The 12,201-nt window shown below is 47.4% G+C and overlaps 1 protein-coding gene across 13 annotated transcripts in view; it reads left to right on the plus strand.

Annotated features, from left to right (window-relative positions):
• SRGAP2 (SLIT-ROBO Rho GTPase activating protein 2) overlaps positions 1 to 12,201 on the plus strand; it is a 236,592-nt gene that overhangs the window by 159,495 nt on the left and 64,896 nt on the right. For 12 of the 13 annotated variants that reach the window (XM_046680828.1, XM_046680830.1, XM_046680832.1 and 9 more), the window contains 3 exons: positions 3,587 to 3,649; positions 11,134 to 11,349; positions 11,940 to 12,068. In XM_046680828.1, coding sequence (XP_046536784.1) covers positions 3,587 to 3,649; positions 11,134 to 11,349; positions 11,940 to 12,068 — 408 coding nt within the window. Of the gene's footprint in view, positions 1 to 3,092; positions 3,282 to 3,586; positions 3,650 to 11,133; positions 11,350 to 11,939; positions 12,069 to 12,201 lie in introns of those variants that run through there. The other variant, XM_046680839.1, reaches the window with a different exon arrangement.

Here is a 12,201-nt window from a genome sequence, read left to right on the forward strand (position 1 = left end):
GGGGCCCGTGAATCACGCTCTGGCCGCACGGCTGTGGTGAGTTTCAAAATAAAAGATCCCCGCCTGAGCACCCCATCGCACTTCCTAGGCCGCAGAACCAGCATTGTGAACTGGGCCACATCTCTATTCTAAATTTAGGCATCTTTTTTTTTTTCCAGGCAAAGATTACTATGCAAACATTTAAGAGAAAAACTTTGCCCAAAGTAATTTTTTCCCTCGACTTCTATTTGGTTTCCTGCAATGTTTAGATGACTCATTCTCTTCCAAGAAATTTTAAAGAAAAGAGATGCGGGCTGGGTGATAGCACACAAAGACTGCTCTGTAAATTCTCCTTTCCTCCCCGCCTAGAAACCCCTTGCTCTTTGTATAGGAAACGGAAAGACTCTACAGTCTTCGTATTCATGTATTCGGCCTCGTCAGGTTGTTCCCAGGAATAAATGTTCCCTTGTCTTTGGGTGGGGCCCCTTGTCTTTGGGTGGGGCCCCCTTGTAGCTTCCCAGCTCCGACTCCCCCTCCACAGTGGCCAGCACGGAAACCCTGCCTGGGCCGCTGGGCCACGCTCGCCCCCAAAGGCACATAGTGAAGGTTTGTCACATAGAGAACGGTGGCCTTTTATCATCTGTGAAAGGAGAGGCACGGGCTGTTTCCTGCCTCTCTCCCAGTTGCTGGGGCTTTCTCGCACACTTTAACTGGGCTAGCTACACGTGTGTTCCCAGGCCAGCCCTCGACCAGAGGGGGTGGTAAGTCGCAATCACTTCAGCAGCCTGTTCAAATAAACAGGGCTAATAGTTGAGTCGGTCCTTTTCCATGTAATCGGTACACGAAAGGAAACACCTGCCTGGGCTTAATTGCTGTTTTATTGGTCATGTTTTTTCTCCCCCCCGGCCCCCCACCCCATCCCGGGGGTGAGGGCTAAGTTAAGTCACGGATAAGCAATAGGGTAGAGGAGGAACGAGAGCTTTCTTCTGTGCCCTCTGCTGTTTAAACAGAGGCGGCACTAAGGGAGGATGGGAGGCTGGCAGGGGGAGCCGGCTGGAGGCTGGAGGGCAGGGCATTTGAAAGTCATGCTCATGGTCACTTCCTGGCACTGTTGCTGACTCTGGGGCTGGTTGGTGAGTCATTTCGCCTCACTTCACCTCCGTGGACCTCTTCTGCTTCGGTGGAGCTCAGCTTTCCTCACGATGGGAAAGAGAGGCTGGTGTGTGAGATCCTAGATGACAGGCATTCCCTCTGTGGCTTCTTCCGGTGGTTAGGGGCATTGATTGAGAGACCTTTGGGAATGGTAAATTTAAGACAGGCAAGATACCCCTGAAGCCATCCATTTTGAAGAGCGTCTCGGTCCCTGAGGAGAACCTGCTCATTATCTTCTGCTCTGTGGAGTGAAGCCAACCAACTATGCGCTGAAATGTGGGTGGGGTTTGAGTCTAATATGGGCTCAAAGAAGCCAGGCAAGAGATCATGAAGCATCATAGAAGGCAGAGGCTGGAAAAGACCTTAGGAACGTTTTAGCCAAAGACGTCCATTGTATGGAAAGGAAAACAGAGGCCCAGAAACATTAACCAGGTTGTCTGAAGTTGTCTCCTCAATGGTCGAATAGCTGAGAATAGGAGAATCTTGTGATTGCTCATCCAGGGCTCTTTCCACCCCCTTCTCCACTACCAGGTGTAAAAATTCATATCTACTCACAATAAAGGTCACACATATGGTATATTCCATAATGGATTCCTTAATAGAAAAATGGTAAAGCATAAAAGAAAGATGAAAGTGACCGATAAACATGTAAAAACAAGTTCAGGCTCACTAGAATTAAAAGACTACAAATTACGATAGGATACTGTGTCAACCTATCAAGACAAAAAAAGTGAAATAGCATTCTTATATGCTCCTGGTGGTATTTTAAATTTGTACAGTTTGTCTCAAGGGCAATTTAATGGTGTAAATGAGTAGTAGTTAACTCAGCAATGTTAATTCTAGGAGAAAATATGAAAGGCGTGTGCATAGATTATGCACAAAGTAATTTAATACAGCATGTTTTATCATAAAAATTTCTAAGCAAAGTAAATGTCCAAGGATAGGAGATACATCTATAGAATGTATTTTAATGTCATAGAAGAAGAATACGTAGGGAAATGCTGACAACATAAGTAAGTTACGGTAAGTAACTTAAGTTACGCACGAATAACGCATGAGTAAGTTAACAGTGTGCATGATGCAATCCCAATTTCATAAGAATAATAGAAAGAGAAGATTAGAAAAATATATAACCAAGTCTAGAGTGGTGCTTTCCAATGGTAGGAATTAAGAGTTACTTTTTCTTGAGGGCTGGCCTGATGGCATTAGTGGATCAGGTCATGCACTCTGCTTTGGCAGCCCGGGGTCACAGGTTCGGATCTCAGGTGCAGACCTGTACCACTCATCAGCCATGCTGTGGTGGCGTCCCACCTACGAAATAGAGGAAGATTGGCACAAATGTTAGCTCAGGGCTGATCTTCCTCAAGCAAAAAGAGGAAGTTTAGTAACAGATGTTAGCTCAAGGCCAGTCTGGCTCACCAAAAAAAAAAAGAGTTCCTTTTTCTTTTTTGAGGTTTTCTTATTTATTACAATGAACATATATTGCTTTTGTAATCAGAAAAAATATTTTTAAAGTGATGCATCTTAAAAAAGCGAGACCTTAAATGATGATGTTTCTGACCTGCGACCTCTTCCTTTCTTTGCCTGGGACCTGAGCTGTGCCGGGGGCTGGTATTGTACCTTCTGTTAGAAGGGATTTGGTGGTATCTGATGTTTAGTAGGAAAGAACTAAAAGGAGCTCGCAGAAGATAAAATGAGGGCGTCACCTCTCAGTGACCCATCCTTGCCAGTCAGGTTTATCCCCTGCTCTCTTGAACTTGGCATAAAACACTCAGTATAGAAGGTGTGGCTCTTATTTCCTAACTGCTTCCTCATTCTTCTCTGTTTCAACTGTGCTCTCTGTAGTCAGATGCCAGCTGTGGTGGCAGCAGCAAAGAACCTGAGAGCCACCACTGCTTAGGACTAACCAGCTAGACACCTCTTAATGTATATCAGAATCAAGTAACATTAGCTAATCTCGCAGCCATTACTGAGGTGTCACGCCTTCCTTCTGGGAGGTTCCTATTTAGTTAGGTTCCTTGAAGTCCTTGGATGTTTATATCCTTCTTCCTGTCTCATCCTATTTCACATCTTACTTCCCTCCACGATTCTCAGGAATGCTTGACTACAACTATCTGGGAAAGCTTGTTCCACCTAACAACAGTTGCTAGGTAGGATGTGGCTTTCTGGCTTGCCCTTTGGGGACCAATTGAAAAATCAAAGGCTGCAACCCATTTCCCCCCGACATGATTGCCTTTACTAGGCTTTAGAAGGGGCACATTTCATTTTATTAAAACTCTTTGAGTAATCTGACCATAATTGGGTCTGAACAGAGTGGTTATCTGATTTGCTGGGTTAAATAATGGGCCTTAATTGAGTCTGAGTTATTTGTAGAGCCAGTGCTGCTCTTGCCCTTGGTGCCCCCCTCCTCCCTCCTTCTTTTTCCCAATTAACCTTCATTCCTCTTTCTTTGCAGAGTAAAGAAGTCGGCCAGCAGCTCCAAGATGATTTGATGAAGGTCCTGAATGAGCTCTACTCGGTAAGTCAGATGGGTTGCTGGGCTCTTTAACAAGCAGAGGGAAGCAGCATTTGGCAGCTTGTGGCCATAGTCACGTCAGCAACAGAACTGAGCTGAGGTTGAGGACAGTGCCTGGTCCCCACTGGGGTGACTCCACCCCTCTCTTTTTTCATACTCACATTTTCAAACCTGAATGAGCCAAAAAACACTTTCTCAAAGTAAGATCCCTCCTTAGTTGTGCAAGCTCCCTCTGGCTTTATATGGGGCGTAATCTCTAGAGACCAGCCAAGGCCTAGGTCACCAGGGCAGCTGACCTCCATTACTAGCAAACCAGGGACCCCGAACCTAATGGCAAGGAGCATAGCCTGCATTGCACCATTAATATGTGCTTGTTGGAAAGGATTTATTGTTCAAGGTTTTGCATCAGTTCTTGGATTGATCTACTGGTCTGAGCCCAGAGCGGGTGCTCCGGAGGGAAGCACAGAGTCCTTAATGCCCCTAATATCAGGGATCAGTTCAGGCAGAGAGAGCTTTGCATCAACTCTGTAGGGTTTTATAAAGGCCAGACCTCCGTGAAGAGGCAGGCTTGGGGTTTGGAGAAGAAAGCGCGATCTGTTCTGAAGTCCCTGGGCTCCTGGCACGTGATGACTGTGGCTGATGCATGTTCCTTCATGCGCTGGGAGGTGGTTGTTTTTCCCCCAGCCGCGTTTGGTTAATTATGATTAAAGCACACATGCACACCAAGGAAATTCCTGCTGCCACACAGGGACTATTTCTGTTGTCCAGCTAAAGCCTTTCAGGGCTCTGTTCTGCAGCTGGGCTGTGCCAGGCCTTTGTGTCATTCTCCAGGGTTGCCCCATCCTGTTTTGGAGGTGAAATTGAATTCCTCTGTTTACTTGCTTATTCACTGCACTTTTTCTTTCTTTCTTTTTTTAAATTCACAGGAAGACAGGCAGTGGTGACATGCACCGCAGGCATTTGGGATCACAGAATTCCATGTTCTTGATCCAAAGGCCGAGGTGTGGCCGTTTTGTCATGGCAACTGTTAAGCAAGTAAATAGGGTAAAGCAGTCATCAGACTTGTCTCCAGCGACGCTCAGTGTGTTTGGAATTTCTGCTCTATGACTCTTCTGCTCTGAAGCCAAGTAGATAGATAGTACCCTTTGGTTCAGCTCCCAAGTTTTCATTTCTTTCAAATGAAGTTAAGGCTTTTTAAAAATAGAAGCACGTTGCTGTGAACCATTTTCAGACTGGATGAGTTTCCTCAGCTCCCTTGTCTTTTTAATGCTTTACTTCTGCTCTTTATTTTTAGAGCATCTTCTAGTCACCAAGAAGAGCTATTATTACTCCTTTCTCCTGGCAAAGAATATACTAAGATAGAAAATGATACGTTTAGTTATTAAATGAATCCTTTTATTTATTGTATTTTATTTGGGCCTCTGCTATTTGCTGTTTCTTGGGAGAAGTAAGTTGGATAACCAGCAAGCCCCAAACCAACTCAAATCTAGTGTGCCACTTCTGCAGCAGGTCCCGAGGAGCAGAGGAAGAGCAGTGTCTAGGGATCTGTGAGCTTTCCTCAGAGTCCTAGATCTCTTAATATGCCATGAGTTAAAAAAGAAAGTAAGTGAACGTGTATGCTTTGTGTTGGAGTGAGGAAGAGGCCCTGGAGCTTGCTGCCCTCGTGGGAGGAGGGCCGAGCCGGCACCTGTGCCTGCAGCCGTCAGGCATCCAGTGCTGGCCAGTGCCTTACTGGCCACGGCGAGGCCACAGTCAATGCAGAGCATAGAGCCTTCCCGCCAGTGCGCAAGCTCAGAATTGGCTGGGTGTGATGTTGCCTACGACGCGAATTGGTACACACGTAATCTGTTCAAGGCCAAAATAAAAATTTGACGTTTTCCTCTAGTAGGCAATGGGAATTTTTTTTAAAAAAAGAGAGAACATTGGAAAGTTCCAAAGAAGGCAGAATAGTCTAGTGTGGTCATTCTCAAGCAGGTGATTTTTTTCCCCCAATGGGACATTTAGAAATGTCTGCAGACATTTTTGGTTGTCACAGCTGGGGTGGGAGGTACTAGAGATCAGGAAGTGATGAACATCTTACAATGCAGAGGAGGCCCCACAACAGAGAATTATCTGGCCTAACATGTCAGAAGTACCAAGACTGAAAAACTCTTGTGTGGTGACTGGCGTCTCCTGAGTTAGACAACCCAGATCCTACCTGGTCCACCACTGTCTCTGTGATCTCGGGGACACTCCTGACCTCTGTAACCCAGGTCTCCACACACTCCGTGTACTGCTATCTCCAAACCCTGAGGGGTGGGGGGCTTGGGGGAGTCATACTTCCTGAAATATCAGACTACAGTCAGGGGTCAAATGAGTTTGCAGATTCGATAGACCATTAGAAAGTGTAGAGAGTAGAGTTATGAGTTGTTTCTTCTGGAGGGTGACATAAGGGCAGGACTGGTCTGAATAAGATACTGTGGCTTTAGGGTAACTGCCCCGGTTTGCCCAGGACTGAAGGGTTTCCTGGGACATGAGACTTTCAGTGCTGAACCTCGGAGAGCCCGGGGAAACCAGGACAATTGGCCTCCTACACGGGACAATGGTTTTATCAAGTCGAAACTTGGGAGTGGTGCATGCTGGCTTTGGGCAACATCTCTGTCTCTCGGAGCAGTTAAGAAGAGAACAAGGGAGAGCTTCTTGTGAGGAGTCTCCCCCTTATTTTCTCTTCTGGAAGGTGGGGGTGGGGGGCCTCTTGTTTCAGTGAGCCAATAGGCAGTGACTGTGGGCATGGGATAAAGGAAACTAAGGATACGCGGAACCCACCATATTCAGCGATCTTCTTACCCGCAAATACTTCTTTTTGGGAGACTGATTACCCCAGGATTGGCAATTTAAGTACTTTTGAGCCTTGATGATCCAAGGGGCAGGGCCCAGGTGTTCCCAAATAGAGATGCCTTTGGGCAAGAGGCCCAGACTCTCCGTGCGTGGCAGCTGCCCCTCTGTGCCTTCCTCTTTGCTGCCCGAAGGGCCTTTGATTTCTCCGACTTGGATTCTGTGCCAGGGGCTCTTCCCGCAGCTGCTGTGCAGAGAGCAGTCCCAGGGAGCGTTCCCTCCACTTGCTTTTCCCCCATCATGAGCGATGGTTTGTAGGCCATAGCGTCAGCGGTTCTCGTTTTCTGACTGATATCCAGGAATTCCTTTGAAGTCAGACCACACTGCTTCACAAAGAACTCTGGAATCCTCTGCCTCAGTTGTACTTGGAGGCTTTATCTGGAAAAACCCAGCAGGCCCCCACAGGAAGGAGTGTATGTGGGGGCACTGAAGCCCTGTGGATCGGCTGAGTAGGAAGAGTCAAGGAAGCCCTGGAATTGAGAAAGACAGGTGTTGAGACACTGGGCTCTTGTCGCCCCAGAGGTTTTCTGCTTCTCTTCTCCCCCTGAATATGTCCCCTTGATTTGGTGCAGCAGCTGTCCGCGTGCAGAGCTGCTTCCGACTGGTATGTAGCACCTGCCTCCTTGAAACAATGTCAGTTAAGTCCCCCAACTCTGCTTCCCCATTTGTCTCCAGCTCTAGGCACCAGGGCTACAAATGTGAGATGTCCCCAAACTCAAGGCATTTAGTGGTAATAAAAGAGACAGAAGAGTAAAGCAGCAAGTGAAATATGAGGTTGATAGCTCCTGTGCATGTGTGCACGGAGGAGGGGCAGGAGGCCAGGCTCCCTGGAGAGACATTTGAATTGGATTTTAATTGCCAAGAGCTCTTTTATTGCTCTCTAAATGTTCCTTTTTTGTTGCCTCCTGCTCTTGTTTCATGATGCAGTGTCTTTTCATTTCTCATTGATCTCTCTAGGGATGTTACAGATGGATTGTTTTTGAAGTTCTCTTCTGTATACTGTTTCCTCTAAATTGCTTGTTTTGGTTTTGGTCTTTCACATTAGATGTTTTCCCTAAATGTCTGCTGATCTTTAGCTGCCTACTCACATTTTCAAGTGAAGCACAGAGAAGCTGATTGGAAGTTCTGTGTCCACCGTGGCCTTCGCTATAGGGTGATCTGTCTGGGCGCTGTGTCCTTGAGGAAGCCCTATATCCATATTCCCAGGTCTTTTATCCTAGATGGTCAGATTCCCCAGAGAAGGCTCTTCTGAACTTTTGGCTCTGTCTGGGGGCTGAGTGGTGAAGAGGCCTGGGCCGTCTCAACATTCAGTGTAGGGTTTCCGGCTGATCCGCCTGAGCCCGTCCGCGCTCGCGCTTGCTGAGAGCGGTCCTCCAGTCGTCCGCCACGGTGGGGACGGACGGACTCTGGGAGTCTCACTGTTCTCGGGCTTTCAGTACTTTCTCTCGTTTTTAGCTCCGTCTTCATCCACCACCACCACTGTCTCTTCGGACATCTGTGAGGGAAACCTGGCTGCTTCTTGGATTGCCCCGCTTTTGGTTGAGGATCCAGTCCGTCAGCTACTACTTGCTTCCGTGCTTCTCAGCTTCCGCTTTCATTGTTTTGTTTTCTTCAGTTTATACCTAAAAAATAATAATTATAATAAAAGCTCTTTCTATTATTTTATTGTGGCTTGTGGAGGAAGCAGAGCTGAAGGCATGAATTCAGTGTCTCGTTTTTCGAAGTGGTGTGCATCCTCTTCACAGACCTGCCAGTTTACAGTTCCGGGTTTTCCCTTGTCGGCATTTGACTCACTGTGTCTGCTTCTCTGGGTGCTAGCTTGGCTCTCCCGTTTCTGTTTCCTATTCCAAATTGCTTCGACATCACTTATTCAAGCTTCAGCCTCTGGATACCTCAGTGTGCCTTGAGCTGGAGGACACTGGTAGTGCTTCTCCTGTATTTCCGCAGAGAGAGATCCAGGGTCATTGCGTCACTTGAGCGACCACATTGATTGTAAACCCACCGCTGTGTACATGATACACTTCCCAACTGTGGAGAAGAAAACACAAAAGAAGTGGTGCTTACCCTTGAGAATTTATAGTTTCTTAGATGAGGTAGTGTTTTACTCTTTTAAAGAGAGTTCTGTAGGTGAAAGGAGCACTATAAATTATTGCTCTTTATCACTTCATCTGTTGTCTGTTGGCACTATTCTTTTGAGCTCCTTGTTGTCTCTCATGTCCGTTCATAGCGTTACCTCTTCATCACGCACCTTCTTGAAATAGAAAATCACTTTCTTAAAAATCATTCACTGGGGCTAGCCCGGTGGCGCAGCAGTTAAGTTTGCACGTTCCGCTTCTCGGTGGCCCGGGGTTCACCAGTTCGGATCCTGGGTGTGCACATGGCACTGCTTGGCAAGCCATGCTGTGGTAGGCGTCCCATGTATAAAATAGAGGAAGATGGGCACAGATGTTAGCTCAGGGCCAGTCTTCCTCAGCAAAAAGAGGAGGATTGGCAGTAGTTAGCTCAGGGCTAATCTTCCTCAAAAAAAAAAAAAAATCATTCACTTTTATAACTGTTTACTGGAGCTTTTGACTCCCTTGGTCACCTTCAGGTGAATGTCTACCTTCTTCAGCCAGGGTAGCAGATGCTTCTTTCTCCCTTAGTCAGTCTGGAAAGCTGGAGAACTGTTTAAATTACTTAGAAAGGTTTCTAACGCTGTTGGTTGTTAAATATCACTGTTCCTATGTAGGGAATACACAGAGGAGATCTTATACTTATGGAAAATGATGTCAGGTTCAGGATAACGTGAAACTGATTTAAAACATCCTGCACCCAAAAGGAGACATAATTGAAACTCTCATCTACTTTGGTTTTGTCATGTCCCAATATTCTTTATTCCTTCCTCCCCCTCCAGCTGGTCCTAAGGGCTGAGTATACCCACAGAGTCCTCTAACCCAGGATTTCTCAACCTCAGCACCATTGATGTTTGGGGCCAGATAATTCTCTGTAGTGGGTGCTGACCTGTGTGTAGGATGTTTAGCAGCATCCCTGGCTTCTACCCACCAGATGCCAGTAGCAAGCTCCAAGTTGTGACCATCAAAAATGTTTCCAGACATTGCCACATGTGCCCTGGGGGTCAAATTAACCCCCAGTTGAGACCACTGCTCTAAGTCCAGTCCATAAAGGAAAGGAGTTTCTCTTTTTGAGCCTCTCTTGACTGAAACTCACCTTTCCTCCCAACTAATCCCGCTCTGGGCCTGTGCAGAGGACAGACACTGGTGCTTGGTGGCTGAGAGTGTGGACCTTGGAGTCTGATAAACCTGGGTTTGAATCCTGATTCTGCCATTTACTAGCTGTATGACCTTGGGTATGACGGTTAATCTCTTTGAGCCTCAGTTTCCTCATCTTTAAAAGTGGATATAGCAACATGCCTATATGGAGCTGCTGTGAGGACTAAAGGAGGTGCTGTGTGAAGCCCTGACACAGCCTGCAGGAAGTGATTATTGTCGCTCAGTCCCCCAGACACCCCCAATGCCTGCACTCTCTAATCCTCCCTCTCAAAGAAATGCTGTGGCATCAAGATGCCAGCGCTCTTGAACTTCAGCTCGCTTGGTTTGTTACCAAGCATTTTTCATTCTCAGGTAGGAGCTGGAGGTGCCCTGGGTGGGAACAGAAGGCTCCAGCAGGGGAGAGCCGGCCCTTGTGGCTGGAAGTAGTGCGCTGGGGAGGACTGGAGACAGACGCAGCTTCCGGGCTTCCCGGCCTCCGCCTTGAGAGAAGGGGTTGAGTCCCAGACAGTTGCTTCGATGGGAGATTGGAGGATTGTATCCCTCTCCTTTTGTACTACTCCCTCCCTGTGGCCACTCCAGTTTCACTTGCTGTGGATTGTCCTCCTTCTCAGGCTCTTCCCTGAATTGTTGTGCAGGTTCACAGTCTTCATAGTGTTGTTCTAGATCACAGGATTGCTACAAGGTGAAATCAGAAAATGCATGTGTGGCACTTGCCACAAAGCCAGGGTTCCACCACGTGCTCAGTGAGTGGCATCTGCCCTTCTTTGCCGCTGCTGTTCCAGTCGCTGTGAGAGAAGGCGTCTGATGTGCACAGAGCAGACCAGGCGGGCCCCAGAGTGCCCGGCCAGTAGGAAGAGCTTTGGGAGCCTTTCCTCTTCCCATTTTGTATCTGGCAGGTGCACAGAGTGTAGGCACCCCTCAGGCTGTGCTGCCCTCTTCAGGGTTCCTAACCAGCCCAGGAAGGCTTTGCTCTTGGGATCTGAGCGGTGGTGGGGTATCCTGTCTTTGATATTGTGAAGTGACTGAGCAATAGAAATTACTTGGCCAATATAAAAGAATAATGATTACAAATGTTAATAAACAGAAGTAGATGATACATGATGGAAGACATGAAGTCATTTTAATAATAAGACATGTTGGCTCAGTTCAAATACTGCTTTCCTGTGCTTTGCAGGGGTCTTAAATAGAATGTTTGCTGAACCAAACGCTTAGGAATTTTCCCCTTAAGAGTATGAGGACATTGCTTCCTGGGGGAGAGGTCCAGCTGAGTCTGTTAGTCTGTAAAGCAGAGAATTGACCCCCTTGGCTTGACCACTGGGGGTGGGGGTGGGGTGTGTCTTGCAGGTCATGAAGACATATCACATGTACAATGCCGACAGCATCAGTGCTCAGAGCAAGCTAAAGGAGGCGGAGAAGCAGGAGGAGAAGCAAATTGGCAAATCAGTAAAGCAGGAGGACCGGCAGACCCCGCGCTCCCCCGACTCCACGTCCAACGTCCGCATTGAGGAGAAGCATGTCCGGAGGAGCTCAGTGAAGAAGATTGAGAAGATGAAGGAGAAGGTGCGTACTCTCGGCGCCGTCGGGTCGGGGAGCCGGGCTCCGGAAGTCAGGACTGATAGGAATTTTCCAGTAGGTGCCAGGAAGAGCAGAGCAAGGAAGCTCTGGGTTCCTTTAGTGCCTAATGACCAAAAGTGAGTCCTTGCTATCTACTGCAGAAGAAATCCTGGGTATGGGAAGAACTTGGCCATGTGGCTCCCAGTTTTTCACCTAGCAGATAAATCAGAAACCTAGCCACCTTTCTCGAGCCTGGAGGGGACTGTAGACCTAGGGTTTGGCTTCACATGTCAGGTGTTCAGGGCAGATGTCGTGACACCTCCTTTGTGGGGGTGGTGCCAGGACGGAGAATGGTATTTGCAGATAGAACTAAATTGGGACACACATCCAAAGTAGGGAGCTCATTAACCTTTCCTGGATTGATCTACATTATGCCCTTGAATCTCATTAAACAGAATTAGAACCCAATTTAAGGCAGACGCACATAGGGAGTAGCAGCACAATTGTGGTTCTTGAATGTACTGTACTTTCATCTTTTAGAGAACAATCTCCCTTTTAAAAAAAAAAAGTAAAATTAACTTCTGTTCCCTTTTCAGCGCCAAGCCAAGTACACGGAGAATAAACTGAAGGCCATTAAAGCCCGGAATGAGTACTTACTGGCTTTGGAGGCAACCAACGCATCTGTCTTCAAGTACTACATCCACGACCTGTCCGACCTTATTGATGTAAGTGCTTAAAGCCGGAGGCCCAAGAGCCCCTCTTGCCTGGTTTCGGAGATCTGGTTAGGCGTTCTCCGGTCGTGCTGCTCAGCATCTCGGGGCATTTTGAGAACAGTTATGAAGGTGGTAGCCATGATCC

Source organism: Equus quagga, chromosome 13 (genome assembly GCF_021613505.1).
Source record: "Equus quagga isolate Etosha38 chromosome 13, UCLA_HA_Equagga_1.0, whole genome shotgun sequence".
In the NCBI taxonomy this organism is placed as follows: Eukaryota; Metazoa; Chordata; class Mammalia; order Perissodactyla; family Equidae; genus Equus; species Equus quagga.